Source organism: Salvelinus namaycush, chromosome 3 (genome assembly GCF_016432855.1).
Source record: "Salvelinus namaycush isolate Seneca chromosome 3, SaNama_1.0, whole genome shotgun sequence".
Taxonomy (NCBI): Eukaryota; Metazoa; Chordata; class Actinopteri; order Salmoniformes; family Salmonidae; genus Salvelinus; species Salvelinus namaycush.
In genome coordinates, this window is record NC_052309.1 from 92002417 (window position 1) to 92030363 (window position 27947).

The 27947-nt window shown below is 45.2% G+C and overlaps 2 protein-coding genes across 5 annotated transcripts in view; both read right to left on the bottom strand.

Moving 5' to 3' along the window:
- wipi1 (WD repeat domain, phosphoinositide interacting 1) overlaps nucleotides 1–21694 on the bottom strand; it is a 47555-nt gene extending 25861 nt beyond the window's left edge. Inside the window, exons 1-4 of one of the 3 annotated variants that reach the window (XM_038987452.1) lie at nucleotides 13228–13950; nucleotides 8127–8209; nucleotides 4589–4729; nucleotides 3779–3804 (exon numbers count right to left, since the gene is read on the bottom strand). In XM_038987452.1, coding sequence (XP_038843380.1) covers nucleotides 3779–3804; nucleotides 4589–4729; nucleotides 8127–8209; nucleotides 13228–13337 — 360 coding nt within the window. In that variant the 5' untranslated portion in view covers nucleotides 13338–13950. Of the gene's footprint in view, nucleotides 1–3778; nucleotides 3805–4562; nucleotides 4730–8126; nucleotides 8210–13227; nucleotides 13951–21260 lie in introns of those variants that run through there. The other 2 variants (XM_038987459.1, XM_038987443.1) reach the window with 2 other exon arrangements.
- Nucleotides 21695–21854: 160 nt separating this feature from the next.
- The window catches only part of zgc:86896 (uncharacterized protein LOC415190 homolog), a 36471-nt gene continuing 30378 nt past the window's right edge, over nucleotides 21855–27947 (bottom strand). For both annotated transcript variants that reach the window (XM_038987484.1, XM_038987483.1), the window contains exons 7-10: nucleotides 25005–25080; nucleotides 23986–24176; nucleotides 23591–23681; nucleotides 21855–22289 (exon numbers count right to left, since the gene is read on the bottom strand). In XM_038987484.1, the coding sequence (XP_038843412.1) occupies nucleotides 22284–22289; nucleotides 23591–23681; nucleotides 23986–24176; nucleotides 25005–25080 (364 nt within the window). In that variant the 3' untranslated portion in view covers nucleotides 21855–22283. The remainder of the gene's footprint in view (nucleotides 22290–23590; nucleotides 23682–23985; nucleotides 24177–25004; nucleotides 25081–27947) is intronic.

Below are 27947 nucleotides of genomic sequence, written 5' to 3' on the forward strand. Positions count from 1 at the left end.
TCTCTTACTGAACAACAACGTCTCTACCTGGTCTCTATATGTATGTCTCTTACTGGACAACAACGTCTCTACCTGGTCTCTATATGTATGTCTCTTACTGAACAACAAGGTCTCTACCTGGTCTCTATATGTATGTCTCTTACTGAACAACAACGTCTCTACCTGGTCTCTATATGTATGTCTCTTACTGAACAACAACGTCTCTACCTGGTCTCTATATGTATGTCTCTTACTGGACAACAACGTCTCTACCTGGTCTCTATATGTATGTCTCTTACTGAACAACGTCTCTACCTGGTCTCTATATGTATGTCTCTTACTGAACAACAACGTCTCTACCTGGTCTCTATATGTATGTCTCTTACTGAACAACAACATCTCTACCTGGTCTCTATATGTATGTCTCTTACTGAACAACAAGGTCTCTACCTGGTCTCTATATGTATGTCTCTTACTGAACAACAACGTCTCTACCTGGTCTCTATATGTATGTCTCTTACTGAACAACAACGTCTCTACCTGGTCTCTATATGTACGTCTCTACCTGGTCTCTATATGTATGTCTCTTACTGAACAACAACGTCTCTACCTGGTCTCTATATGTATGTCTCTTACTGAACAACAACGTCTCTACCTGGTCTCTATATGTATGTCTCTTACTGAACAACAACGTCTCTACCTGGTCTCTATATGTATGTCTCTTACTAAACAACAACGTCTCTACCTGGTCTCTATATGTATGTCTCTTACTGGACAACAACGTCTCTACCTGGTCTCTGTATGTATGTCTCTACCTGGTCTCTATATGTATGTCTCTACCTGGTCTCTTACTGAACAACAACGTCTCTACCTGGTCTCTGTATGTATGTCTCTACCTGGTCTCTATATGTATGTCTCTTACTGAACAACAACGTCTCTACCTGGTCTCTATATGTATGTCTCTTACTGAACAACAAGGTCTCTACCTGGTCTCTATATGTATGTCTCTTACTGAACAACAACGTCTCTACCTGGTCTCTATATGTATGTCTCTACCTGGTCTCTATATGTATGTCTCTTACTGAACAACAACATCTCTACCTGGTCTCTATATGTATGTCTCTTACTGAACAACAACGTCTCTACCTGGTCTCTATATGTATGTCTCTTACTGGACAACAACGTCTCTACCTGGTCTCTATATGTATGTCTCTTACTGAACAACAAGGTCTCTACCTGGTCTCTATATGTATGTCTCTTACTGAACAACAACGTCTCTACCTGGTCTCTATATGTATGTCTCTTACTGAACAACAACGTCTCTACCTGGTCTCTATATGTATGTCTCTTACTGAACAACAACGTCTCTACCTGGTCTCTATATGTATGTCTCTTACTGAACAACAACATCTCTACCTGGTCTCTATATGTATGTCTCTTACTGAACAACAACGTCTCTACCTGGTCTCTGTATGTATGTCTCTACCTGGTCTCTATATGTATGTCTCTTACTGAACAACATCATCTCTACGTGGTCTCTATATGTATGTCTCTTACTGAACAACAACATCTCTACGTGGTCTCTATATGTATGTCTCTTACTGAACAACAACGTCTCTACCTGGTCTCTATATGTATGTCTCTTACTGAACAACAACGTCTCTACCTGGTCTCTATATGTATGTCTCTTACTGAACAACAACGTCTCTATATGTATGTCTCTACCTGGTCTCTATATGTATGTCTCTACCTGGTCTCTATATGTATGTCTCTTACTGAACAACAACGTCTCTACCTGGTCTCTATATGTATGTCTCTTACTGAACAACAACGTCTCTACCTGGTCTCTATATGTATGTCTCTTACTGAACAACAACGTCTCTACCTGGTCTCTATATGTATGTCTCTTACTGAACAACAACATCTCTACGTGGTCTCTATATGTATGTCTCTTACTGGACAACAACGTCTCTACCTGGTCTCTGTATGTATGTCTCTACCTGGTCTCTATATGTATGTCTCTACCTGGTCTCTTACTGAACAACAACGTCTCTACCTGGTCTCTGTATGTATGTCTCTACCTGGTCTCTATATGTATGTCTCTTACTGAACAACAACGTCTCTACCTTGTCTCTATATGTATGTCTCTTACTGAACAACAAGGTCTCTACCTGGTCTCTATATGTATGTCTCTTACTGAACAACAACGTCTCTACCTGGTCTCTATATGTATGTCTCTACCTGGTCTCTATATGTATGTCTCTTACTGAACAACAACATCTCTACCTGGTCTCTATATGTATGTCTCTTACTGAACAACAACGTCTCTACCTGGTCTCTATATGTATGTCTCTTACTGGACAACAACGTCTCTACCTGGTCTCTATATGTATGTCTCTTACTGAACAACAAGGTCTCTACCTGGTCTCTATATGTATGTCTCTTACTGAACAACAAGGTCTCTACCTGGTCTCTATATGTATGTCTCTTACTGAACAACAACGTCTCTACGTGGTCTCTATATGTATGTCTCTTACTGAACAACAAGGTCTCTACCTGGTCTCTATATGTATGTCTCTTACTGAACAACAACGTCTCTACCTGGTCTCTATATGTATGTCTCTTACTGAACAACAACATCTCTACGTGGTCTCTATATGTATGTCTCTTACTGAACAACAACATCTCTAAGTGGTCTCTATATGTATGTCTCTTACTGAACAACAACGTCTCTACCTGGTCTCTATATGTATGTCTCTTACTGAACAATAAGGTCTCTACCTGGTCTCTATATGTATGTCTCTTACTGGACAACAACGTCTCTACCTGGTCTCTATATGTATGTCTCTACCTGGTCTCTATATGTATGTCTCTTACTGAACAACAACGTCTCTACCTGGTCTCTATATGTATGTCTCTTACTGAACAACAACGTCTCTACGTGGTCTCTATATGTATGTCTCTTACTGAACAACAACGTCTCTACGTGGTCTCTATATGTATGTCTCTTACTGAACAACAACGTCTCTACGTGGTCTCTATATGTATGTCTCTTACTGAACAACAGCGTCTCTACCTGGTCTCTATATGTATGTCTCTTACTGAACAACAAGGTCTCTACCTGGTCTCTATATGTATGTCTCTTACTGAACAACAACGTCTCTACCTGGTCTCTATATGTATGTCTCTTACTGAGCAACAACGTCTCTACCTGGTCTCTATATGTATGTCTCTTACTGAACAACAACGTCTCTACCTGGTCTCTGTATGTATGTCTCTTACTGAACAACAAGGTCTCTACCTGGTCTCTATATGTATGTCTCTTACTGAACAACAACGTCTCTACGTAGTCTCTATATGTATGTCTCTTACTGAACAACAACATCTCTACGTGGTCTCTATATGTATGTCTCTTACTGAACAACAACATCTCTACGTGGTCTCTATATGTATGTCTCTTACTGAACAACAACGTCTCTACCTGGTCTCTATATGTATGTCTCTTACTGAACAATAAGGTCTCTACCTGGTCTCTATATGTATGTCTCTTACTGGACAACAACGTCTCTACCTGGTCTCTATATGTATGTCTCTTACTGAACAACAACGTCTCTACCTGGTCTCTATATGTATGTCTCTTACTGAACAACAACGTCTCTACCTGGTCTCTATATGTATGTCTCTTACTGAACAACAACGTCTCTACCTGGTCTCTATATGTATGTCTCTTACTGAGCAACAACGTCTCTACCTGGTCTCTATATGTATGTCTCTGCTGTTGTTACTGTATTTCTGTTACCTGTCTGTTGAGTCTGACAGAGAGGACGTTGTTACTGTATTTCTGTTACCTGTCTGTTGAGTCTGACAGAGAGGATGTTGTTACTGTATTTCTGTTACCTGTCTGTTGAGTCTGACAGAGAGGATGTTGTTACTGTATTTCTGTTACCTGTCTGTTGAGTCTGACAGAGAGGACGTTGTTACTGTATTTCTGTTACCTGTCTGTTGAGTCTGACAGAGAGGACGTTGTTACTGTATTTCTGTTACCTGTCTGTTGAGTCTGACAGAGAGGACGTTGTTACTGTATTTCTGTTACCTGTCTGTTGAGTCTGACAGAGAGGACGTTGTTACTGTATTTCTGTTACCTGTCTGTTGAGTCTGACAGAGAGGATGTTGTTACTGTATTTCTGTTACCTGTCTGTTGAGTCTGACAGAGAGGACGTTGTTACTGTATTTCTGTTACCTGTCTGTTGAGTCTGACAGAGAGGATGTTGTTACTGTATTTCTGTTACCTGTCTGTTGAGTCTGACAGAGAGGACGTTGTTACTGTATTTCTGTTACCTGTCTGTTGAGTCTGACAGAGAGGACGTTGTTACTGTATTTCTGTTACCTGTCTGTTGAGTCTGACAGAGAGGACGTTGTTACTGTATTTCTGTTACCTGTCTGTTGAGTCTGACAGAGAGGACGTTGTTACTGTATTTCTGTTACCTGTCTGTTGAGTCTGACAGAGAGGATGTTGTTACTGTATTTCTGTTACCTGTCTGTTGAGTCTGACAGAGAGGATGTTGTTACTGTATTTCTGTTACCTGTCTGTTGAGTCTGACAGAGAGGATGTTGTTACTGTAGCTGTAGTTGCAGATCTCCGTTCCCTTCTTGAAGTGGTAGACGTTCATCCGTCTGCGTATGGAGAGACTGACCACCACCACCAGACTGCTGGAGAACAACCGCTCCACGATGTACACGTCTGGGGTCTCTGATGGGGGAGAGCAGGGGAACACAGGGGTAAGCATGGTATGGGCATGAGTGTCCTGGGGGGTTGAGGTAGCCTGGTATTAGTGTCCTGGGGGGGCTGAGGTAGCCTGGTATTGGTGTCCTGGGGGGCTGAGGTAGCTTGGTATTAGTGTCCTGGGGAGCTGAGGTAGCTTGGTATTAGTGTCTTGGGGGGCTGAGGTAGCTTGGTATTGGTGTCTTGGGGGGCTGAGGTAGCTTGGTATTAGTGTCTTGGGGGGCTGAGGTAACCTGGTATTAGTGTCCTGGGGGGCTGAGGTAGCCTGGTATTAGTGTCCTGGGGGTCTGAGGTAGCTTGGTATTAGTGTCCTGGGGAGGCTGAGGTAGCTTGGTATTAGTGTCCTGGGGGGGCTGAGGTAGCTTGGTATTGGTGTCCTGGGGGGCTGAGGTAGCTTGGTATTAGTGTCTTGGGGAGCTGAGGTAGCTTGGTATTAGTGTCTTGGGGGGCTGAGGTAGCTTGGTATTAGTGTCTTGGGGAGCTGAGGTAGCTTGGTATTAGTGTCTTGGGGGGCTGAGGTAGCTTGGTATTAGTGTCTTGGGGAGCTGAGGTAGCTTGGTATTAGTGTCTTGGGGGGCTGAGGTAGCTTGGTATTAGTGTCTTGGGGAGCTGAGGTAACCTGGTATTAGTGTCCTGGGGGTCTGAGGTAACCTGGTATTAGTGTCTTGGGGGTCTGAGGTAGCCTGGTATTAGTGTCCTGGGGGGCTGAGGTAACCTGGTATTAGTGTCTTGGGGGGCTGAGGTAGCCTGGTATTAGTGTCCTGGGGGGCTGAGGTAGCCTGGTATTAGTGTCTTGGGGGGCTGAGGTAACCTGGTATTAGTGTCCTGGGGGGCTGAGGTAACCTGGTATTAGTGTCTTGGGGGTCTGAGGTAGCCTGGTATTAGTGTCCTGGGGGGCTGAGGTAGCCTGGTATTAGTGTCCTGGGAGGCTGAGGTAGCCTGGTATTAGTGTCCTGTGAGAGTGAGGTAGCCTGGTATTAGTGTCCTGTGAGAGTGAGGTAGCCTGGTATTAGTGTCCTGGGGCGGCTGAGGTAGCCTGGTATTAGTGTCCTGGGAGAGTGAGGTAGCCTGGTATTAGTGTCCTGGGGCGGCTGAGGTAGCCTGGTATTAGTGTCCTGGGGGGCTGAGGTAGCCTGGTATTAGTGTCCTGGGAGAGTGAGGTAGCCTGGTATTAGTGTCCTGGGGGGCTGAGGTAGCCTGGTATTAGTGTCTTGGGGGGCTGAGGTAGCCTGGTATTAGTGCCCTGCCATGGTTGGTTTCTATCTCCACACCACACTGTATCACTGTGTCTGTCTGCCAGTAATAATGAACTGAGCAGTAAATGACCAGAGACTGGTGGCTAGTGAAGTTATCCATCTACTTGTGTATGTCAACCATTTATCAGTCTACACACAGTGTCTGCAACACAAATTACACCCTATTGCCTATTTACTTTTGACTAGTAGCCATAGGGCTCTGTGTATTTGGAACACAGCCAGTGACTCACAACAAGGAAGTAGACTAACAGAGAATTACCCGTCCCTGGAAGAGGACTGCCAAGTAATTTCCCTGTAACTGACACTAATGCCCAGAGAGAGGCTGGACAACACAACTAGAATGAGATCCTCTGTATGGGCTGAACAATGCTACAGCTTGGCAGAGCAGAGTCCTGTATGGGCTGAACAACGCTACAGCTTGGCAGAGCAGAGTCCTGTATGGGCTGAACAACGCTACAGCTTGGCAGAGCAGAGTCCTGTATGGGCTGAACAACGCTACAGCTTGGCAGAGCAGAGTCCTGTATGGGCTGAACAATGCTACAGCTTGGCAGAGCAGAGTCCTGTATGGGCTGAACAATGCTACAGCTTGGCAGAGCAGAGTCCTGTATGGGCTGAACAACGCTACAGCTTGGCAGAGCAGAGTCCTGTATGGGCTGAACAACGCTACAGCTTGGCAGAGCAGAGTCCTGTATGGGCTGAACAACGCTACAGCTTGGCAGAGCAGAGTCCTGTATGGGCTGAACAATGCTACAGCTTGGCAGAGCAGAGTCCTGTATGAGTCTGGAAGGGAGATAATATCACATCCCAATATAAAGCTCTGGTATAGGAGTCATAGAGTACAGGCAGCCTATCAGAGAGAGGTAGAGGAGTACAGGCAGCCTATCAGAGAGAGGTAGAGGAGTACAGGCAGCCTATCAGAGAGAGGTAGAGGAGTACAGGCAGCCTATCAGAGAGAGGTAGAGGAGTACAGGCAGCCTATCAGAGAGAGGCAGAGGAGTACAGGCAGAGGAGTACAAGCAGCCTATCAGAGAGAGGCAGAGGTGTTGGAACTAAGTCTATTCCAGGGGAAGGGTCTAGGGGTGTGTTTGGGACGGGTTCTAGGCGAAGGGGTTTGTTTGGGACGGGGTCTAAGGGAAGGGTCTAGGGGTGTGTTTGGGACGGGGTCTAAGGGAAGGGTCTAGGGGGGGTGTTTGGGACAGGGTCTAGGGGAAGGGTCTAGGGGTTGTTTGGGACGGGTTCTAGGGGAAGGGTCTAGGGGGTGTGTTTGGGACGGGGTCTAAGGGAAGGGTCTAGGGGTGTGTTTGGGACGGGGTCTAAGGGAAGGGTCTAGGGGGTGTGTTTGGGACGGGGTCTAAGGGAAGGGTCTAGGGGGTTGTTTGGGACGGGGTCTAAGGGAAGGGTCTAGGGGGTGTGTTTGGGACAGGGTCTAGGGGAAGGGTCTAGGGGTGTGTTTGGGACGGGGTCTAAGGGAAGGGTCTAGGGGGTGTGTTTGGGACGGGGTCTAAGGGAAGGGTCTAGGGGGTTGTTTGGGACGGGGTCTAAGGGAAGGGTCTAGGGGTGTGTTTGGGACGGGGTCTAGGGGAAGGGTCTAGGGGTGTGTTTGGGACGGGGTCTAAGGGAAGGGTCTAGGGGTGTGTTTGGGACGGGGTCTAGGGGAAGGGTCTAGGGGTGTGTTTGGGACGGGGTCTAAGGGAAGGGTCTAGGGGGTGTGTTTGGGACGGGGTCTAGGGAAGGGTCTAGGGGGTGTGTTTGGGACGGGGTCTAAGGGAAGGGTCTAGGTGGTTGTTTGGGACGGGGTCTAGGGGAAGGGTCTAGGGGGTGTGTTTGGGACAGGGTCTAAGGGAAGGGTCTAGGGGGTGTGTTTGGGACGGGGTCTAGGGGAAGGGTCTAGGGGGTGTGTTTGGGACAGGGTCTAGGGGAAGGGTCTAGGGGGTGTGTTTGGGACGGGGTCTAGGGGAAGGGTCTAGGGGGTGTGTTTGGGACGGGGTCTAAGGGAAGGGCCTAGGGGGTTGTTTGGGACGGGGTCTAAGGGAAGGGTCTAGAGGTGTGTTTGGGACGGGGTCTAGGGGAAGGTTCTAGGGGTGTGTTTGGGACAGGGCTATACTAACCGCTCTCGTAGATGCAGTCCAGTTTGTCCACTGAGGTCACAGAGAACAGCTTATAGCCTGTCTTGGTTCCCACCGCCAATGACCTGGGAACAACAACAACACATACAGAGGTTGAAAAGAGGTTGATAAACACATGTAGAATATTATAAGTCAACGGGACTAATGTGTGACTAGTTTCTTCATGCACACCAGAGTACACACACACACACCACACACACGTAGATAATTTAAAAAACACATTGAATTTGTTACGGTAAAAACAAGTCAATGAAGTGTGACTCATCTCACCAGACTTTCCTCTCAATGCTTTTATAGACACGGTTTATTTTGGGGATTCCAGAACAATAAACATTTACTTTGTTTTCAAGTTTGCTGCAAAGACTTTTTGATAAAAGGGACAAAAACAGAGAATTTGAAAGTTGGAAGTGTGACTCTTTCCTCATGTAAATGCTGTGTTCTCCATCCATTCTGGACAGGAGGGAACTTCCCCAAACTACATGATTTAAATATTATTTTCAGTTAAACATGATATTGCCTATGGAGTACTGATGTGATGGAACTTGCTCAGTTATCATTTTGCATAGCCAGTCCAAATACAAAGTCTCAGTCTCAGTCTCAGTCTCTGTCTCTCTCTCTCTCTCTCTCTCTAAACTGATGCAACATTTCTGAAAGAACTGATATTAAACTGCCCACACAAACACAGGAAATTGAGTAACTCAGGTCTAACAGACATCTGTACCTTGGTTAAGTGTGAGTATTGAGTAAACCATTGAGTAAACCAGTGAGTATTGAGTAAACCAGTGAGTATTGAGTAAACCAGTGAGTATTGAGTATTGTCATCTAGCAGGGATGACAGTCATCTAGCAGGGAGGACAGTCATCTAGCAGGGAGGACAGTCATCTAGCAGGGAGGACAGTCATCTAGCAGGGAGGACAGTCATCTAGCAGGGAGGACAGTCATCTAGCAGGGAGGACAGTCATCTAGCAGGGAGGACAGTCATCTAGCAGGGAGGACAGTCATCTAGCAGGGAGGACAGTCATCGAGCAGGGAGGACAGTCATCGAGCAGGGAGGACAGTCATCGAGCAGGGAGGACAGTCATCGAGCAGGGAGGACAGTCATCTAGCAGGGAGGACAGTCATCTAGCAGGGAGGACAGTCATCTAGCAGGGAGGACAGTCATCTAGCAGGGAGGACAGTCATCTAGCTAGGGTGTGTCTAGGGGCACGTCCCAATTGGCACCCTAAATAGTGCACTACTTTTGCCCAGGGCCCATAGGTTAGTGCACTATATAGGGAATAGGGTGCCATTGGAGTGTTTATATAGTTCACTGAGTTCTTCCATCGGACATGTTCTGAAAGCCACTAGTCTGTTCCCCTGGATGGGGCTGTACATGTCTGGTCCTGCTCTGAAACGGGAAAAAACCTGCAATCATCATCGCTGAAAGAAAGAAAGAGTGTCTGCCATCTTACTTTTGACCACAAACAGATTCCACAGTAAGCTCTCCGTCTTCCCGGTACGCATTGTTTCCTGACTTTGTTTAAAATGTATACTTGTTCATCTTTATCCTGGACTTTCTTTGTTTTTGTTTTGAATGCTGTTTTTATTGTGAGATCTCTGGTGAATCAGATCCCCACTGTAGGCTATGTATTACATAGGCCTATGGCAAAAAAAACGCACACCTTTGGCCGACGTATCAAAATGCATTGGGAATATGTCGTTTGGAGAGCGTTTGAACATTGGAAAGACGTCAAACTTTAAGTTTTTATTTTCTCACAATCAACAACATAATATATTGCCCATCGCATCTTGAAAGAAAACGTAGCCAAAAGTTGCACCGGAAAAATGAAATGAACTGTGTGTTGTTAAAGTAATTGTATGTTCAGATCCAAACACCAACAACACAGGACAACAGGTTCAGATCCCAACACCACAGGACAACAGGTTCAGATCCCAACACCACAGGACAACAGGTCTACTCTGTTATATGTTCAGATCCAAACCCAACACCACAGGACAACAGGTCTACTCTGTTATATGTTCAGATCCAAACCCAACACCACAGGACAACAGGTCTACTCTGTTATATGTTCAGATCCAAACCCCAACAACACAGGACAACAGGTTCAGATCCCAACACCACAGGACAACAGGTCTACTCTGTTATATGTTCAGATCCAAACCCAACACCACATGACAACAGGTTCAGATCCCAACAACACAGGACAACAGGTTCAGATCCCAACACCACAGGACAACAGGTTCAGATCCCAACCCAACACCACCGGACAACAGGTTCAGATCCCAACACCACAGGACAACAGGTTCAGATCCCAACCCAACACCACAGGACAACAGGTTCAGATCCCAACACCACAGGACAACAGGTTCAGATCCCAACAACACAGGACAACAGGTTCAGATCTCAACACCACAGGACAACAGGTTCAGATCCCAACACCAAAGGACAACAGGTCTACTCTGTTATATGTTCAGATCCAAACCCAACACCACAGGACAACAGGTCTACTCTGTTATATGTTCAGATCCAAACCCAACAACACAGGACAACAGGTCTACTCTGTTATATGTTCAGATCCAAACCCAACAACACAGGACAACAGGTCTACTCTGTTATATGTTCAGATCCAAACCCAACAACACAGGACAACAGGTCTACTCTGTTATATGTTCAGATCCAAACCCCAACACCACAGGACAACAGGTCTACTCTGTTCTATGTTCAGATCCAAACCCCAACACCACAGGACAACAGGTCTACTCTGTTATATGTTCAGATCCAAACCCAACACCACAGGACAACAGGTCTACTCTGTTATATGTTCAGATCCAAACCCAACACCACAGGACAACAGGTCTACTCTGTTATATGTTCAGATCCAAACCCAACACCACAGGACAACAGGTCTACTCTGTTATATGTTCAGATCCAAACCCAACACCACAGGTCTACTCTGTTATATGTTCAGATCCCAACAACACAAGACAACAGGTCTACTCTGTTATATGTTCAGATCAAAACCCAACACCACAGGACAACAGGTCTACTCTGTACTCTCCTGCTCAAGGTGTTTTATCAGTTACCTAACTAAGACAGAATCTATGGACAGGTGTGTGTGTGTGTGTGTGTGTGTGTGTGTGTGTGTGTGTGTGTGTGTGTGTGTGTGTGTGTGTGTGTGTGTGTGTTTTTGTGTGTGTGTGTGTGTGTGTGTGTGTGTGTGTGTGTGTGTGTGTGTGTGTGTGTGTGTGTGTGTGTGTGTGTGTGTGTGTGTGTGTGTGTGTGTTACCTAGTACCCGAGCCTACGACAGAAGCTATGGACAGGTTGTGAAAATTTTCTCCACAGTGCCAGTCAGCCTCATATCAGGTGAGCAGGCGATCTGAAAGTTATTCACTGTCCCAGATATACTGTCCCTATTCCCTACATACAGTAGTGCCCTATAGGCCCTGGTCAAAACTAGTGATACTGTCCCTATTCCCTACATACAGTAGTGCTCTATAGGCCCTGGTCAAAACTAGTGATACTGTCCCTATTCCCTACATACAGTAGTGCTCTATAGGCCCTGGTCAAAACTAGTGATACTGTCCCTATTCCCTACATACAGTAGTGCTCTATAGGCCCTGGTCAAAACGAGTGATACTGTCCCTATTCCCTACATACAGTAGTGCTCTATAGGCCCTGGTCAAAACTAGTGATACTGTCCCTATTCCCTACATACAGTAGTGCTCTATAGGCCCTGGTCAAAACGAGTGATACTGTCCCTATTCCCTACATACAGTAGTGCTCTATAGGCCCTGGTCAAAACTAGTGATACTGTCCCTATTCCCTACATACAGTAGTACTCTATAGGCCCTGGTCAAAACTAGTGATACTGTCCCTATTCCCTACATACAGTAGTGCTCTATAGGCCCTGGTCAAAACTAGTGATACTGTCCCTATTCCCTACATACAGTAGTGCTCTATAGGCCCTGGTCAAAACTAGTGATACTGTCCCTATTCCCTACATACAGTAGTGCTCTATAGGCCCTGGTCAAAACTAGTGATACTGTCCCTATTCCCTACATACAGTAGTGCTCTATAGGCCCTGGTCAAAACTAGTGATACTGTCCCTATTCCCTACATACAGTAGTGCCCTATAGGCCCTGGTCAAAACTAGTGATACTGTCCCTATTCCCTACATACAGTAGTGCTCTATAGGCCCTGGTCAAAACTAGTGATACTGTCCCTATTCCCTACATACAGTAGTGCTCTATAGGCCCTGGTCAAAACGAGTGATACTGTCCCTATTCCCTACATACAGTAGTGCTCTATAGGCCCTGGTCAAAACTAGTGATACTGTCCCTATTCCCTACATACAGTAGTGCTCTATAGGCCCTGGTCAAAACTAGTGATACTGTCCCTATTCCCTACATACAGTAGTGCTCTATAGGCCCTGGTCAAAACTAGTGATACTGTCCCTATTCCCTACATACAGTAGTGCTCTATAGGCCCTGGTCAAAACTAGTGCAGAGAACAGGATGCCATTTGTTCAAAAGTAGTTGAGCTTGAGGCGATTCAAGCATTCTCAGTTAGTGCTTACATTAGTCAAAGGAACGCACGCACGCACGCTCTCTCTCTCTCTCTCTCTCTCTCTCTCTCTCTCTCATTAAGAAAGAGATCAATAGATTTATATAGGCATTGGTGTGTATAACAGGAGTGCTTATGAAGTCCTGTTGTTCTGCCGCCAGAACGGTTCCATCCACTGTTGTCAACCGTCGCTTGTTTTTAGAACAAATCCTGTGGTTTCGGGTTTAAGCATAATTAGTGTGTTTTGTTCAGAGGACTGTGAACTGCCCTCTCTGATCATCACATGCGAATTCTGTAGCCGCTATGTAGAATTCTATAACATCTATGGGCTATTTAACTTGGATTTTAGGACCTCACAATGAAAGGGAAATATGTTTTAGATTTAGATCACCATGATATCATACTGAAAGGTGTATTTATCGATAGATTATTTTACAGGAAATGACAAGGACAATTGCTGAGAGAGCATTCTGTTGTAGGCAACCAACCCAACAGGCAGCGGGTTCGGAGGCGCTTACGTGGAGTCTTGGTTGAAAGAGGCGCAGCCAAGCCCTGTCAGCTCCGTCCCCGGCCCGGCTCCCGGTTCACCCGGTCCGCTAGGACCGTCTGCTCCCTCTCCCGTCTCCATCCCGATTCCCAGCGACCTCTTTCCCTCCCTCCGCCCTGGATCAGAGGCCTGGGATCGGCTTTGCCTCTTGGCACGATAGCGTCGGATTGAGGATCCAGCTGAGAAGAAATCTCGATCGCCTTTTTAACAATAAACCGATCTAAATCATAGGCCAGAGTGTTTTGAACTCCTTATTTCCGGTGTTTTTAGAATCCAAATCTGAGTTCCATAAATGTTCTTATTTAGTGCAGAAGAGACCAGACACTCTGGAGAAAGAAGAAGGGAAAAAACCCGAAGCAAAACAAGAACAGCTGACAGCTTGTTGCGTCACTCGGATTTCCCGTCCCAGTTGGCTAAAAGCGAAATTCAATGTTGTCGTCGGCTCGATTCTGATTGGTCAGGTGCATAGAGAACGATAGAGGCCTGTAGTGGCCAAAAATATATTTTAGCATGTGCAGCGCCAGAGGGGAAGATGCGAAGCAAGAGGTTTTACTCCGCCCAAAATCTGTCCACGAAAATAAACCCAACTTTCAAAAACGACTATATCGGAGTTGTGCCTGTTTTCCAGAGATAGATAGAGCACTCGGATAGAGGACTCATCGTGGATATAACCCGTTTTAGCATGGACATTGCCATTGAGGGCTTCCACCACTTAAAGTAGTCAACTGGGTGGGGGTTCCTATGAGTTGGGAGCAATCAGCCAATGAAGAAAAATTAAATTGACTACTTTAAAATGGAGATATCCTCAATGGTGCTGCCCATGCTGTCACATATCCTATAATCAAATCAAATTGTATTTGTCACATATTTTGTAAACGACAGGTGTAGACTAACAGTGAAATACTTGCTTATGGGCCCTTCCAAACAATGCAGAGAGAAAAATAATAGAAAAATAATAACAGGAATAAATATACAATGAGTAACGATAACTTGGTTATATACACGGGTTACCAGTACCCAGTCAATGATAACTTGGTTATACACACGGGTTACCAGTACCCAGTCAATGATAACTAGGCTATATACACGGGTTACCAGTACCCAGTCAATGATAACTTGGTTATATACACGGGTTACCAGTACCCAGTCAATGATAACTAGGCTATATACACGGGTTACCAGTACCTAGTCAATGATAACTTGGTTATATACACGGGTTACCAGTACCCAGTCAATGATAACTTGGTTATATACACGGGTTACCAGTACCCAGTCAATGATAACTTGGTTATACACAGGTTACCAGTACGCAGTCAATGATAACTTGGTTATATACACGGGTTACCAGTACCCAGTCAATGATAACTTGGTTATATACACAGGTTACAAGTACCCAGTCAATGATAACTTGGTTATACACGGGTTACCAGTACCCAGTCAATGATAACTTGGTTATATACACAGGTTACCAGTACCCAGTCAATGATAACTTGGTTATACACGGGTTACCAGTACCCAGTCAATGATAACTTGGTTATATACACGGGTTACCAGTACCCAGTCAATGATAACTTGGTTATACACGGGTTACCAGTACCCAGTCAATGATAACTTGGTTATATACACGGGTTACCAGTACCCAGTCAATGATAACTTGGTTATACACGGGGTACCAGTACCCAGTCAATGATAACTTGGTTATATACACGGGTTACCAGTACCCAGTCAATGATCACTTGGTTATATACACGGGTTACCAGTACCTAGTCAATGATAACTTGGTTGTATACATGGGTTACCAGTACCCAGTCAATGATAACTTGGTTATATACACGGGGTACCAGTACCTAGTCAATGATAACTTGGTTATATACACGGGTTACCAGTACCCAGTCAATGATAACTTGGTTATATACACGGGTTACCAGTACCCAGTCAATGATAACTTGGTTATATACACGGGTTACCAGTACCCAGTCAATGATAACTTGGTTATATACACGGGTTACCAGTACCTAGTCAATGATAACTTGGTTATATACACGGGTTACCAGTACCCAGTCAATGATAACTTGGTTATATACACGGGTTACCAGTACCCAGTCAATGATAACTTGGTTATACACAGGTTACCAGTACCCAGTCAATGATAACTTGGTTATACACACGGGTTACCAGTACCCAGTCAATGATAACTAGGCTATATACACGGGTTACCAGTACCCAGTCAATGATAACTTGGTTATATACACGGGTTACCAGTACCCAGTCAATGATAACTAGGCTATATACACGGGTTACCAGTACCTAGTCAATGATAACTTGGTTATATACACGGGTTACCAGTACCCAGTCAATGATAACTTGGTTATATACACGGGTTACCAGTACCCAGTCAATGATAACTTGGTTATACACAGGTTACCAGTACGCAGTCAATGATAACTTGGTTATATACACGGGTTACCAGTACCCAGTCAATGATAACTTGGTTATATACACAGGTTACAAGTACCCAGTCAATGATAACTTGGTTATACACGGGTTACCAGTACCCAGTCAATGATAACTTGGTTATATACACAGGTTACCAGTACCCAGTCAATGATAACTTGGTTATACACGGGTTACCAGTACGCAGTCAATGATAACTTGGTTATATACACGGGTTACCAGTACCCAGTCAATGATAACTTGGTTATATACACAGGTTACAAGTACCCAGTCAATGATAACTTGGTTATACACGGGTTACCAGTACCCAGTCAATGATAACTTGGTTATATACACAGGTTACCAGTACCCAGTCAATGATAACTTGGTTATACACGGGTTACCAGTACCCAGTCAATGATAGCTTGGTTATATACACGGGTTACCAGTACCCAGTCAATGATAACTTGGTTATACACGGGTTACCAGTACCCAGTCAATGATAACTTGGTTATATACACGGGTTACCAGTACCCAGTCAATGATAACTTGGTTATACACGGGGTACCAGTACCCAGTCAATGATAACTTGGTTATATACACGGGTTACCAGTACCCAGTCAATGATAACTTGGTTATATACACGGGTTACCAGTACCTAGTCAATGATAACTTGGTTGTATACATGGGTTACCAGTACCCAGTCAATGATAACTTGGTTATATACACGGGGTACCAGTACCTAGTCAATGATAACTTGGTTATATACACGGGGTACCAGTACCCAGTCAATGAAAACTTGGTTATATACACGGGTTACCAGTACCCAGTCAATGATAACTTGGTTATATACACGGGTTACCAGTACCCAGTCAATGATAACTTGGTTATATACACGGGTTACCAGTACCTAGTCAATGATAACTTGGTTATATACACGGGTTACCAGTACCCAGTCAATGATAACTTGGTTATATACACGGGTTACCAGTACCCAGTCAATGATAACTTGGTTATATACACGGGTTACCAGTACCAAGTCGATGTGCAGGGGTACGAGGTAATTGAGCAAGATATGTATACGTAGGTAGGGGTAAATTGACTTGGCAATAGGATAGATAATAAACAATAGTAGCAGCGTATGGGATGAGTCAAAAGAGTTGCAAAAAGGTTCAATGCGGATAGTCCAGGTAGCTATAGGTTAACTATTTAGCAGTCTTATTGCTTGGGGGTAGAAGCTGTTCAGGGTCCTGTTGGTTCCAGACTTGGTGCATCGGTACCACTTGCCGTGCGATATTAGAGAGAACAGTCTATGTCTTGGGTGGCTGGAGTCTTTGACAATTTTTAGGGCCTTCCTCTGACACCGCCTGGTATAGAGGTCCTGGATGGCAGGGAGCTCTGCCCCAGTGATGTACTGGACTGTACTCACTACCCTCTGGTGCGACTTGAGGTCGGATGCCAAGGAGTTGTCATATCAAGCGGTGATGTACGCAGCCAGTCAATATACTCTCAATGGTGCCGCTGTAGAGCTTTTTGAAGATCTGAGGGCCGATGCCAGATCTTTTCAGCCTCCTGAGGGGGAAGAGGCATTGTCGTGACCTCTTCACAACTGTCTTGGTGTGTGTGTGGACCAGACGAAGTCCTTAGTGATGTGGACACAGAGGAACTTGAAGCTCTCGACCCACTCCACTAGAGCTCCGTCGATGTGAATAGGGGCGTGCTCGGCCATCTGTTTCCTGTAGTCCACAATCAGCTCCTTTGTCTTTCTGACGTTGAGGGAGAGGTTGTTGTCCTGGCACCACACTGCCAGGTCACTGTCCTCCTCCCTATAGGCTGTCTCATCATTGTCGTTGATCAGGCTTACCACTGTTGTGTTGTCAGCAAACTTAATGATGGTGTTGGAGTTGTGCGTGGCCATGGGTGAACAGGGAGTACAAAAGGGGACCAAGCACGCACCCCTGAGGGGCCTCATGTTGAGGCTCAGCGTGGCGGATGTCTTGTTGCCTACCGTCACCACCTGGGGGCGGCCCATCAGGAAGTCCAGTATCCAGTTGCAGAAGGAGGTGTTCAGTCCCAGGTCCTGAGCTTAGGGATGATCTTGTAGGGCACTATGGTGTTGAACGCTGAGCTGTTGTCGATGAACATCATTCTCACACAGGTGTTCCTCTTGTCCAGGTGGGAGAGTGCAGTGTGGAGTGCGATAGAGATTGTATCATCTATGGATCTGTTGGGGCAGTATGCGAATTGGATTGGGTCCAGGGTGTCTGGGATGATGGTGTTGATGTGAGCCATGACCAGCCTTGGAAAGCATTTCATGGCTGCAGATGTGAGTGCTACAGGGAGATAGTCATTTAGACAGGTTACCTTGGCGTTCTTGGGCACAGGGACTATGGTGGTCTGTTGGAAACATGTAGATATTACAGACTGGTTCAGGGAGAGGTTGAAAATGTCAGTGAAGTCACTTGCCAGCTGGTCAGCACATGCTCTGAATATGCATCCTGGTAATCTGTCTGGCCTCAGGGCCTTGAAGGTCTTACTCACATCGGCTACGGAGAGCGAGATCACACAGTCATCCGGAACAGGTGGTGCTCTTATGCATGGTTCAGTGTTGCTTGTCTCGAAGCGAGCATAGAAGCCATTTAGCTTGTCTGGTAGGCTTGCATAACTGGACAGCTCGCGGCTGGGTTTCCCTTTGTAATCCTTGATAGTTAGCAAGCCCTCCCAAATCCGACGAGCATTAGAGCCGACGTAGTATGATCCGATTTTAGTCCTATATTGAGACTTTGCCTGTTTGATGGCTCATCGGAGGTCGTAGCGGGATTTCTTACAAGCGTCCGAATTAGTGTCCCGCTCCTTGAAAGCGGCAGCTCTAGCCTTTAGCTCAGTGTGGATGTTGCCTGTAATCCATGGCTTCTGGTTGGGATATGTACGTACGGTACACTGTTGGGATGACATCGTCGATGCACTTATTAATGAAGCCTGTGATTGATGTGGTAAACTTCTCAATGTTATCGGATGAATCCCAGAACATATTCCAGTCTGTGCTAGCGAAACTGTCCTGTAGCTTAGCATCCGCTTTATTCCACCGCTTCAGTATTGAATGCATCACTGGTAAACAGGAAACAGGAATCAGGAGGAATCAGGAGTTAAGATCAGATTTGCCAAAGGGAGGGCCAGGGAGAGCCTTGTATGCATGTCTGTGTGTGGAGTAAAGGGTTATTTAGAGTTAGTTGCACAAGTGAAATGCTGGTAGAAATGAGGCAAAACATATTTCAGTTTCCCTGCATTAAAATCACCGGCTACGAGAAGCACCGCCTCTGGATGTGCATTTTGTTGTTTGCTTATGGCCCAATACAGCTCATTGAATGTAATCTTAGTGCCAGCATCGATTTGTGGTGGTATATAGATCTCTACGAAAAAATATAGAAGCAAACTTTCTTGGTAAATAGTATGGTCTGCAGCTTATCATGAGGTATTCTAACTCAGACAAGCAAAAAAACTCAAGACTTCCTTTACATTAGAGATCGCACACCAGCTAACAAAGAGACTCCTCCCCCCCTCTCTCATCTTACCCGAGGCTGCCGTCCGGTCTTGACGATGAAAAACCAGCTAGATCTATATTATACATGTCCTTGTTCAGCCATGACTCAGAAAAACACACAATATTACAGTTGTTCAGGTCACGTTGATAGGAGAGTCTCTAACGGAACTCGTCCAGCTTGTTCTTCAGTGTCTGTACGTTCGCCAATAGAATGGAGGGTATAGACGGTTTATTTACACGCCAACGTAGTCTCGTCAGGATGCCGACTCTTATGCCTCTTCTTGCACCGTCACTTCCTTTTTCGAGTTCCTGGGGGGATTAGGGCCCTGGTCCGGAGGAAGCAGAACGTCCAGAGCTGCCAACTCGTTGAAGTAGAAAATTGTCATCCAAATGAAACTTAGTCCACTGTTCAGATGTCCAGAAGCTGTTTTCGGTCATAGGAAATGAAGGCGGAGACATTATGTAAAACAAAAAGTTAAGATCAGCGGGGGAAGAAAAAACACACACAAAATATCAGAATTGGTCAGGAGCCCATAAAAAGGCTTTACTGCAGCGCCATCTTTACAGCTTAATGGCACAGGTACAAAGATGAGTCCTCTGTCGATCTCTATGGCCTGTTCACATGTGTATCTGCCCTCTCATTGGCTAGAATGGTCCCACCTGATCTCGCCTCCTCCCGCCTGCCTTCCATCTTTGAAGACATGTATTTCCATTGTTAGACCGGTCACTTGACTAAATAATAGACATTCTTGGCTTCCACCATATTTAATGTAGTCAACTGGGTGGGACTTCCAAATTCATTAGCTGAGTACTACTTCAAAATGGAGATTGCCTCAATGGCGCTGCCCCAAACACACAGATGCTATAATGGGAATTATAAACTAGGTGGTTTGAACCCTTAATGCTGATTGGCTGAAAGCTGTGGTAAATCATACCGAGAATGACAAAACATGTATTTTTACTGCTATAATTACGTTGGTAACCAGTTTATAATAGCAATTAGGCACCTCAGGGGTTTGTGTATATGGCAAATAAACCACAGCTAATGGCTGTATCCAGCCACTCTGCATTGCATCATGATAAAAACAGCCTTTAGCTGTGTTATATTGGTCATATACCACACCCCCTCGGGCCTTATTGCTTAATAACTACTGCATACACTGAGTATACCAAACATTAGGAACACCTTCGTCATGTTGAGTTGCCCTCAGAACAGCCTCAATTTGTCGGGGCATGGACTCTACAAGGTGTCGAAAGGGTTCCACAGGGATGCTGGCCCATGTTGACTCCAATGCTTCCCACAGTTGTGTCAAGTTATCTGGATGTACTTTGGGTGGTGGACCATTTTTGATACACACAGAAACTGTTGAGCGTGGAAAAACCCAGCAGCATTGCAGTTCTTGACACAAACCGGTGCGCCTGGCACCTACTACCATACCCCTTCAAAGGCACCTACTACCCCCCTTCAAAGGGCACTTAAATCTGTTGTCTTTCCCATTCACTCTCTGGATGGAACACATGCGCAATCCATGTCTCAATTGTCTCAAGGCTTAAAAATCCTTCTTTAACCAGGTCTCCTCCCCTTCATCTACACTGACTGAAGTGGATTTAACAAGTGACATCAATAAGGGATCACCGCTTTCACGTGAATTCACCTGGTCAGTCTATGTAATGGACAGAGCAGATGTTCTTAAATGATTTGCATACTCAGTGCTTTCTCTATCATTATCTATGGTCAGGTGGAAAAAAAGGTTTGTCTTGATTGGCTCCTCTTGGGGAAAGGGAGGTCGGGTAACGCCCCTAGTGTAAATCTATGCAGTAGTAGCAGAGATACTGTATATAATGAGTTGTTGTCCCGAAGGCGGGAAGGCAGGTGACAAGCTATCTATCGATCTGCTTATTAAACCTATAGAAACACAGTGAATAACGCTGTATTCCCCATGGACAGACTTTGACGTGAGTAAACCCTCTGGCTCCGCCTCTTCCTCTCTAGTAGCTAGTAGTTGTTGTTATTCATGGAGAACTCAAACCAGTGGGCGGTGGTCACAGTGGGCGGTGGTCACAGTGGGCGGTGGTCACAGTGGGCGGAGGTCACAGTGGGCGGTGGTCACAGTGGGCGGTGGTCACAGTGGGCGGTGGTCACCGTGGACGGAGGTCACCGTGGGCGGAGATCACCGTGGACGGAGGTCACCGTGGGCGGAGGTAGACAAGAAAAGCTATTAATTTACAGTAGTAACAGCTGGCAAAACATTGACCTTCCTTGACTTCTCCTTGAGCGACCCTCAAGCACCTGCAGCAGCCTTTTGCTTACACATGTTACTTTGTATTTTGTATATTTATATTTATATTGTACTTTGTACCATTTAAAACAGTTCTGGAGTGTAGATTCACTGTAGCCATACTGCCATAGACACAATACCTTGTTGAAGTGTAGCACTCAGCCAGGGATGGACATTGTGATTTATATAATAATATGTCTTATTACAGTATTAGAAATATACACCAAATGTACCACTTGGGTGTGAGTTCCTTTATCACGTAGGAACCACAGTACAATATGAAAACTCAGTCCACCACAATCTGTAGAAAGCATGTTAATTTACTCAAAAATATTGATTCATCGATTGAAACCCAGCACAAACAACATGATTTATTGCAAAACATCTTGAAGCTGCAGAAGCGTCTACTGTTCCAGTTTAAAATTAATACACATGATAACACATCTATCTGTGTAAAATAATAGGTAACTTGACAGTGGTGTGACTCTGTGTTTGGGGTCAATTCCATTTCAATTCCAGTCAATTCAGAAAGTACACTGACATTCCAATTCTCTTCAATGCTTTTCAATGAGGAAAAAAAAAAAATGGAATTGGAATTTGGTTTACATTTCGAATTGACTGAAATTGAAATGGAATTGACCCCAACCCTGGTGTGACTAACTGCTTAATGTAGATGTTAATAACAACTGGTAGTGGTGAGTCCCATGGTCAGCTGGAGTGATGCTGACCGCAGAGATGGCAACACAGCCTATGGCTCTAGCATCCTCCATGAACTCAGTGCTGCAGGGAAAACAGAGAGAAGAAGAAAAACAGGTTCATAAATGTCATATAAACAGAGTAGAACAGCCTGAGTTTTACCCATAAGGCTCTGGTCAACTGTAGTGCACTATGCTGTGTAATGATATGGGGGAAAGGTTAGTGTTGGAACATAGGCAAACACACTATCCAGGATACACTTCCACACTCCTTCCCCCAGGGGGCAGCAGCTGGGTCTAGCTGCTGAGCTAAGCCTTGATAAGCACATCAGGTGCAGCCACTGAAGGTGATTGGCTGTCCGGGAGAGAGAGGAGGACAGAAGCCTCTCAGCCGGATTTAATTAGTTTTTGTTGTGTTAGAAAACCTCTTTAGTTGGGCATACATTTTATATATGTATATATATATTTATACATATATTTTATATATGTATATATATATTTTTACATATATTTTATATATGTATATATATGTTTATACATATATTTTATATATGTATATATATGTATATATATATTTTTACATATATTTTATATATGTATATATATGTTTATACATATATTTTTGTAGTGTGGTTTCTGTACATATTGACTTAGTCACTATGAACATATGAATAATCTGTTTAGACTGGCCGACCAAGAGGTGAAGATGAAGCCCTGATCTCGGTAAATTGCTGTCTCCTGGGTACATTCAACACCTGGCTGAATACGCGGACTTCTCACATCTATACACACATCAACTCAGGTTACAGAGTCCAATGGCTGCAAGCTTTACACCACTCCAGCTGACGCTTGGCACTGTGCACAGTGATCTTAGGCTTGTGTGCGGCTGCTCGGCCATGGAAACCCATTTCATGAAGCTCCCGACGAACAGTTCTAGTTTTGACATTGCTTCCAGAGGTAGTTTGGAACTCGGTAGTGAGTGTTGCAACCGAGGACAGACGATTTTTACGCGCTACGCGCTTCAACACTTGGTGGTCCCGTTCTGTGAGCTTGTGTGGCCTACCACTTCACAGTGGAGGCATTGTTGCTCCTAGACGTTTCCACTTCACAATAACAGCACTTACAGTTGACCGGGGCAGTTGTAGCAGGTCAGAAATTTGACAAACTGACTTGTTGGAAAGGTGGCATCCTATGACGGTGCCATGTTGAAAGTCACTGAGCTCTTCAGTAAGGCCATTCTACTGCAAATGTTTGTCTATGGAGATTGCATGGCTGTGCGCTCGATTTTATACACTTGTCAGCAACGGGTGTGGCTGAAATAGCCAAATCTACTCATTTGACGGGGTGTCCACATACTTTTGTATATGTGGTGTATGTAGGCAGTACCTTGAAGTCCCAGAGGACCATAGCTCCGTCCAGACCCACACTGCTGTACTTGTCCACGTGGACCTTAGTTCCTGACACGATACACAGCTGACTGGAGGGAGACACAGGAGCAGAGAGATTCAGTATAGTTACAAGCATTTCGCTACACCCGCAATAACATCTGCTAAACACGTGTATGTGACACACACAACGCACAACACACATACAACACACACACAACACACACACAACACACAACACACATACAACACACAACACACAACACACACAACACACACACAACACACACACAACACACATACAACACACATACAACACACAACACACACACAACACACAACACACATACAACACACAACACACACATACAACACACACACTCCCTCTCTCCTCACGTGATGCTGTTCTGGTGCAGGCAGCCCAGCTCGTTGCTCTCATCGTCAGTAGCCTTCTTATCCAGATTGCGGAAGTGTTGCATGGCGGACATGCTGCCCCTAGAGGTCTGCTTGGGGATGTCCAGCTTCTTAACAAACTTCAGACTGCCTGGGCCCTTATAGGAGAACTGAAACGGACAGCAGTCATGGCCCTGAAACAGAGGGTTTAGACATTAGGTATGCAGGGTATGTATGCTAGGAACATAGAGGGTTTAGACATTAGGTATGCAGGGTATGTATGATAGGAAGATAGAGGGTTTAGACATTAGGTATGCAGGGTATGTATGCTAGGAACATAGAGGGTTTAGACATTAGGTATGCAGGGTATGTATGCTAGGAACATAGAGGGTTTAGACATTAGGTATGCAGGGTATGTATGCTAGGAACATAGAGGGTTTAGACATTAGGTATGCAGGGTATGTATGCTAGGAACATAGAGGGTTTAGACATTAGGTATGCAGGGTATGTATGCTAGGAACATAGAGGGTTTAGACATTAGGTATGCAGGGTATGTATGCTAGGAACACAGAGGATTTAGACATTAGGTATGCAGGGTATGTATGATAGGAACATAGAGGGTTTAGACATTAGATTTGCAGGGTATGTATGATAGGAACATAGAGGGTTTAGACATTAGGTATGCAGGGTATGTATGATAGGAACATAGAGGGTTTAGACATTAGGTATGCAGGGTATGTATGATATTGCCTTATGGCTGAGTCCCAAATGGAACCCTATTGCCTTTATATAATGCACTGCTTTTGACCAGGACCGATAGGAGCAAACTGTAGGATACCATGCCACAAGGGATCCTGTAAAGCCTATATATAGGGGACAGTGTTCCATCTGGGACAGTGTATTTCTTCAATGAACTCCCACAGGTGGAAGTGGTTCGGTGAACTAGGCTCACATGTTGAGTAACCTTGCTATGGTTCTGGTCGGTCACAAATGAAGAGAGTGAGAGAGGTGTGTTTTCTTACCGCGGCAACCATCTCTGTGGGGCTCACATAGAGCACGCTCACTAGAGGGAGGCGGTCCGTTGTCAGCTGAGTCACCCTGTCAATCGACACAAGGTCAAAGATCAAGAGTCAGGGGTCAATGACATGTTCCTCTCTTTGTGTGAATTTCTAAATTAAAGATTCCTCACATCCCTTCTCCTAGCCTCTTCCTCAGAACATCAGAAGGACCCAAGGTTCCTTTTCAAGGATCTCCTCCAAGGCTCTAATGGCTTCCCTTTTCCATTTTCAGGAGGTGAGGCGAGAGGACACCAGTAGTGGAGGAAAAGACTGAGAAGCACCCTTTCTGTCAGTAATAGCTACTCACTCTTCCCCCTGGGTACCGTCTGCCTTATCATTTGTCCCTTTCACCCATTCACTCTTTCACCCCTTCACTCTTTCACCCCTTCACTCTTTCACCCCTTCACTCTTTCACCCCTTCACTCTTTCACCCCTTCACTCGTTCACCCCTTCACTCGTTCACCCCTTCACTCGTTCACCCCTTCACTCGTTCACCCCTTCACCTGTTCACCCCTTCACCTGTTCACCCTTCACTCTTTCACCCCTTCACTCTTTCACCCCTTCACTCTTTCACCCCTTCACTCTTTCACCCCTTCACTCTTTCACCCCTTCACTCTTTCACCCCTTCACTCTTTCACCCCTTTACTCTTTCACCCCTTCACTCTTTCCCCCCTTCACTCTTTCCCCCTTCACTCTTTCACCCCTTCACTCTTTCACCCCTTTACTCTTTCACCCCTTTACTCTTTCACCCCTTCACTCTTTCACCCCTTCACTCTTTCACCCCTTCACTCTTTCACCCCTTCACCCTTTCACCCCTTCACTCTTTCACCCCTTCACTCTTTCACCCCTTCACTCTTTCACCCCTTCACTCTTTCACCCCTTCACTCTTTCACCCCTTCACACCTTCACCCCTTTACTCTTTCACCCCTTTACTCTTTCACCCCTTTACTCTTTCACCCCTTCACTCTTTCACCCCTTCACCTGTTCACCCTTCACTCTTTCACCCCTTCACTCTTTCACCCCTTCACTCTTTCACCCCTTCACTCTTTCACCCCTTTACTCTTTCACCCCTTTACTCTTTCACCCCTTCACTCTTTCACCCCTTCACCTGTTCACCCCTTCACCTGTTCACCCCTTCACTCTTTCACCCCTTTACTCTTTCACCCCTTCACTCTTTCACCCCTTCACTCTTTCACCCCTTCACTCTTTCACCCCTTCACTCCTTCACCCCTTCACTCTTTCACCCCTTCACTCTTTCACTCACTCTTTCACCCCTTCACTCTTTCACTCACTCTTTCACCCCTTCACTCTTTCACCCCTTCACTCTTTCACCCCTTCACTCTTTCACCCCTTCACTCTTTCACCCCTTCACACCTTCACCCCTTCACACCTTCACCCCTTCACTCTTTCACCCCTTCACCTGTTCACCCCTTCACCTGTTCACCCCTTCACCTGTTCACCCCTTCACTCTTTCACCCCTTCACTCTTTCACCCCTTCACTCTTTCACCCCTTCACTCTTTCACCCCTTCACTCTTTCACCCCTTCACACCTTCACCCCTTCACACCTTCACCCCTTCACCTGTTCACCCCTTCACTCTTTCACCCCTTCACCTGTTCACCCCTTCACCTGTTCACCCCTTCACCTGTTCACCCCTTCACTCTTTCACCCCTTCACTCTTTCACCCCTTCACTCTTTCACCCCTTCACTCTTTCACCCCTTCACTCTTTCACCCCTTTACTCTTTCACCCCTTCACTCTTTCACCCCTTCACTCTTTCACCCCTTCACTCTTTCACCCCTTCACTCTTTCACCCCTTCACTCTTTCACCCCTTTACTCTTTCACCCCTTTACTCTTTCACCAATTTACTCTTTCACCCCTTCACTCTTTCACCCCTTCACCAATATACGGATGAGTCGGCGGATAAGACTTATGTATCTCGCAGCGGTTCGCACCAGGTGAACCCGTCGATGATAACTTGTTTATAACCCGGTTACCATACCCATCATGATTAACTCTAGGCATATAAAATAACAATATACACGGTTACCAGTACCCGTCAATGATAACTGTGGTTATAACACGGGTTACCAGTACCCAGTCAATTGATGTAACTGGCTTATATACACTAGTTACCAGTACCGTCGTACTGTTATCGTGTACCTACCAACTGTAGGTTATATACACGGGTTACCAGTACCCAGTCCAATGATAACTTGGTTATTACACGGGTTCCATGTACCCAGTCAATGATACTGTGTTATATAATGGTTACCAGTACGCAATCATGATAACTTGGTTTAATACACGGGTTCCCAGTACCCAGTCAATGAAACTTGGTTATATCACAGGTTACAAGTACCCAGTCAATGTAACTTGTTATACACGGGTTACCAGTACCCATGTCAATGATAACTTGGTTATACACAGGTTACCAGTACCCAGTTCAATGATAACTTGGTTTATACACGTTACCAGTACCCAGTCAATGATAGCTTGGTTATATACACGGTTACCAGTACCCAGTCAATGATAACTTGGTTATACAACGGGTTACCATACCCAGTCAATGATAACTTGGTTATATACACGGTTACCAGTACCCAGTCAATGATAACTTGGTTATACACGGGTACCATACCCATTCAATGATAACTTGGTTATATACACGGGTTACCATACCCAGTCAATGATCACTTTTATATACACGGGTTTCCAGTACCTAGTCATGATAACTTGGTTTATACTGGTTACCAGTACCCATCAATGATACTTTGGTTATAACACGGGTAACCATACCTAGTCAATGATACTTGGTTTATATACACGGGTACAGTACCCAGTCATGATAACTTGGTTATATACACGGGTTACCAGTACCCAGTCAATGATAACTGTGGTTTATATA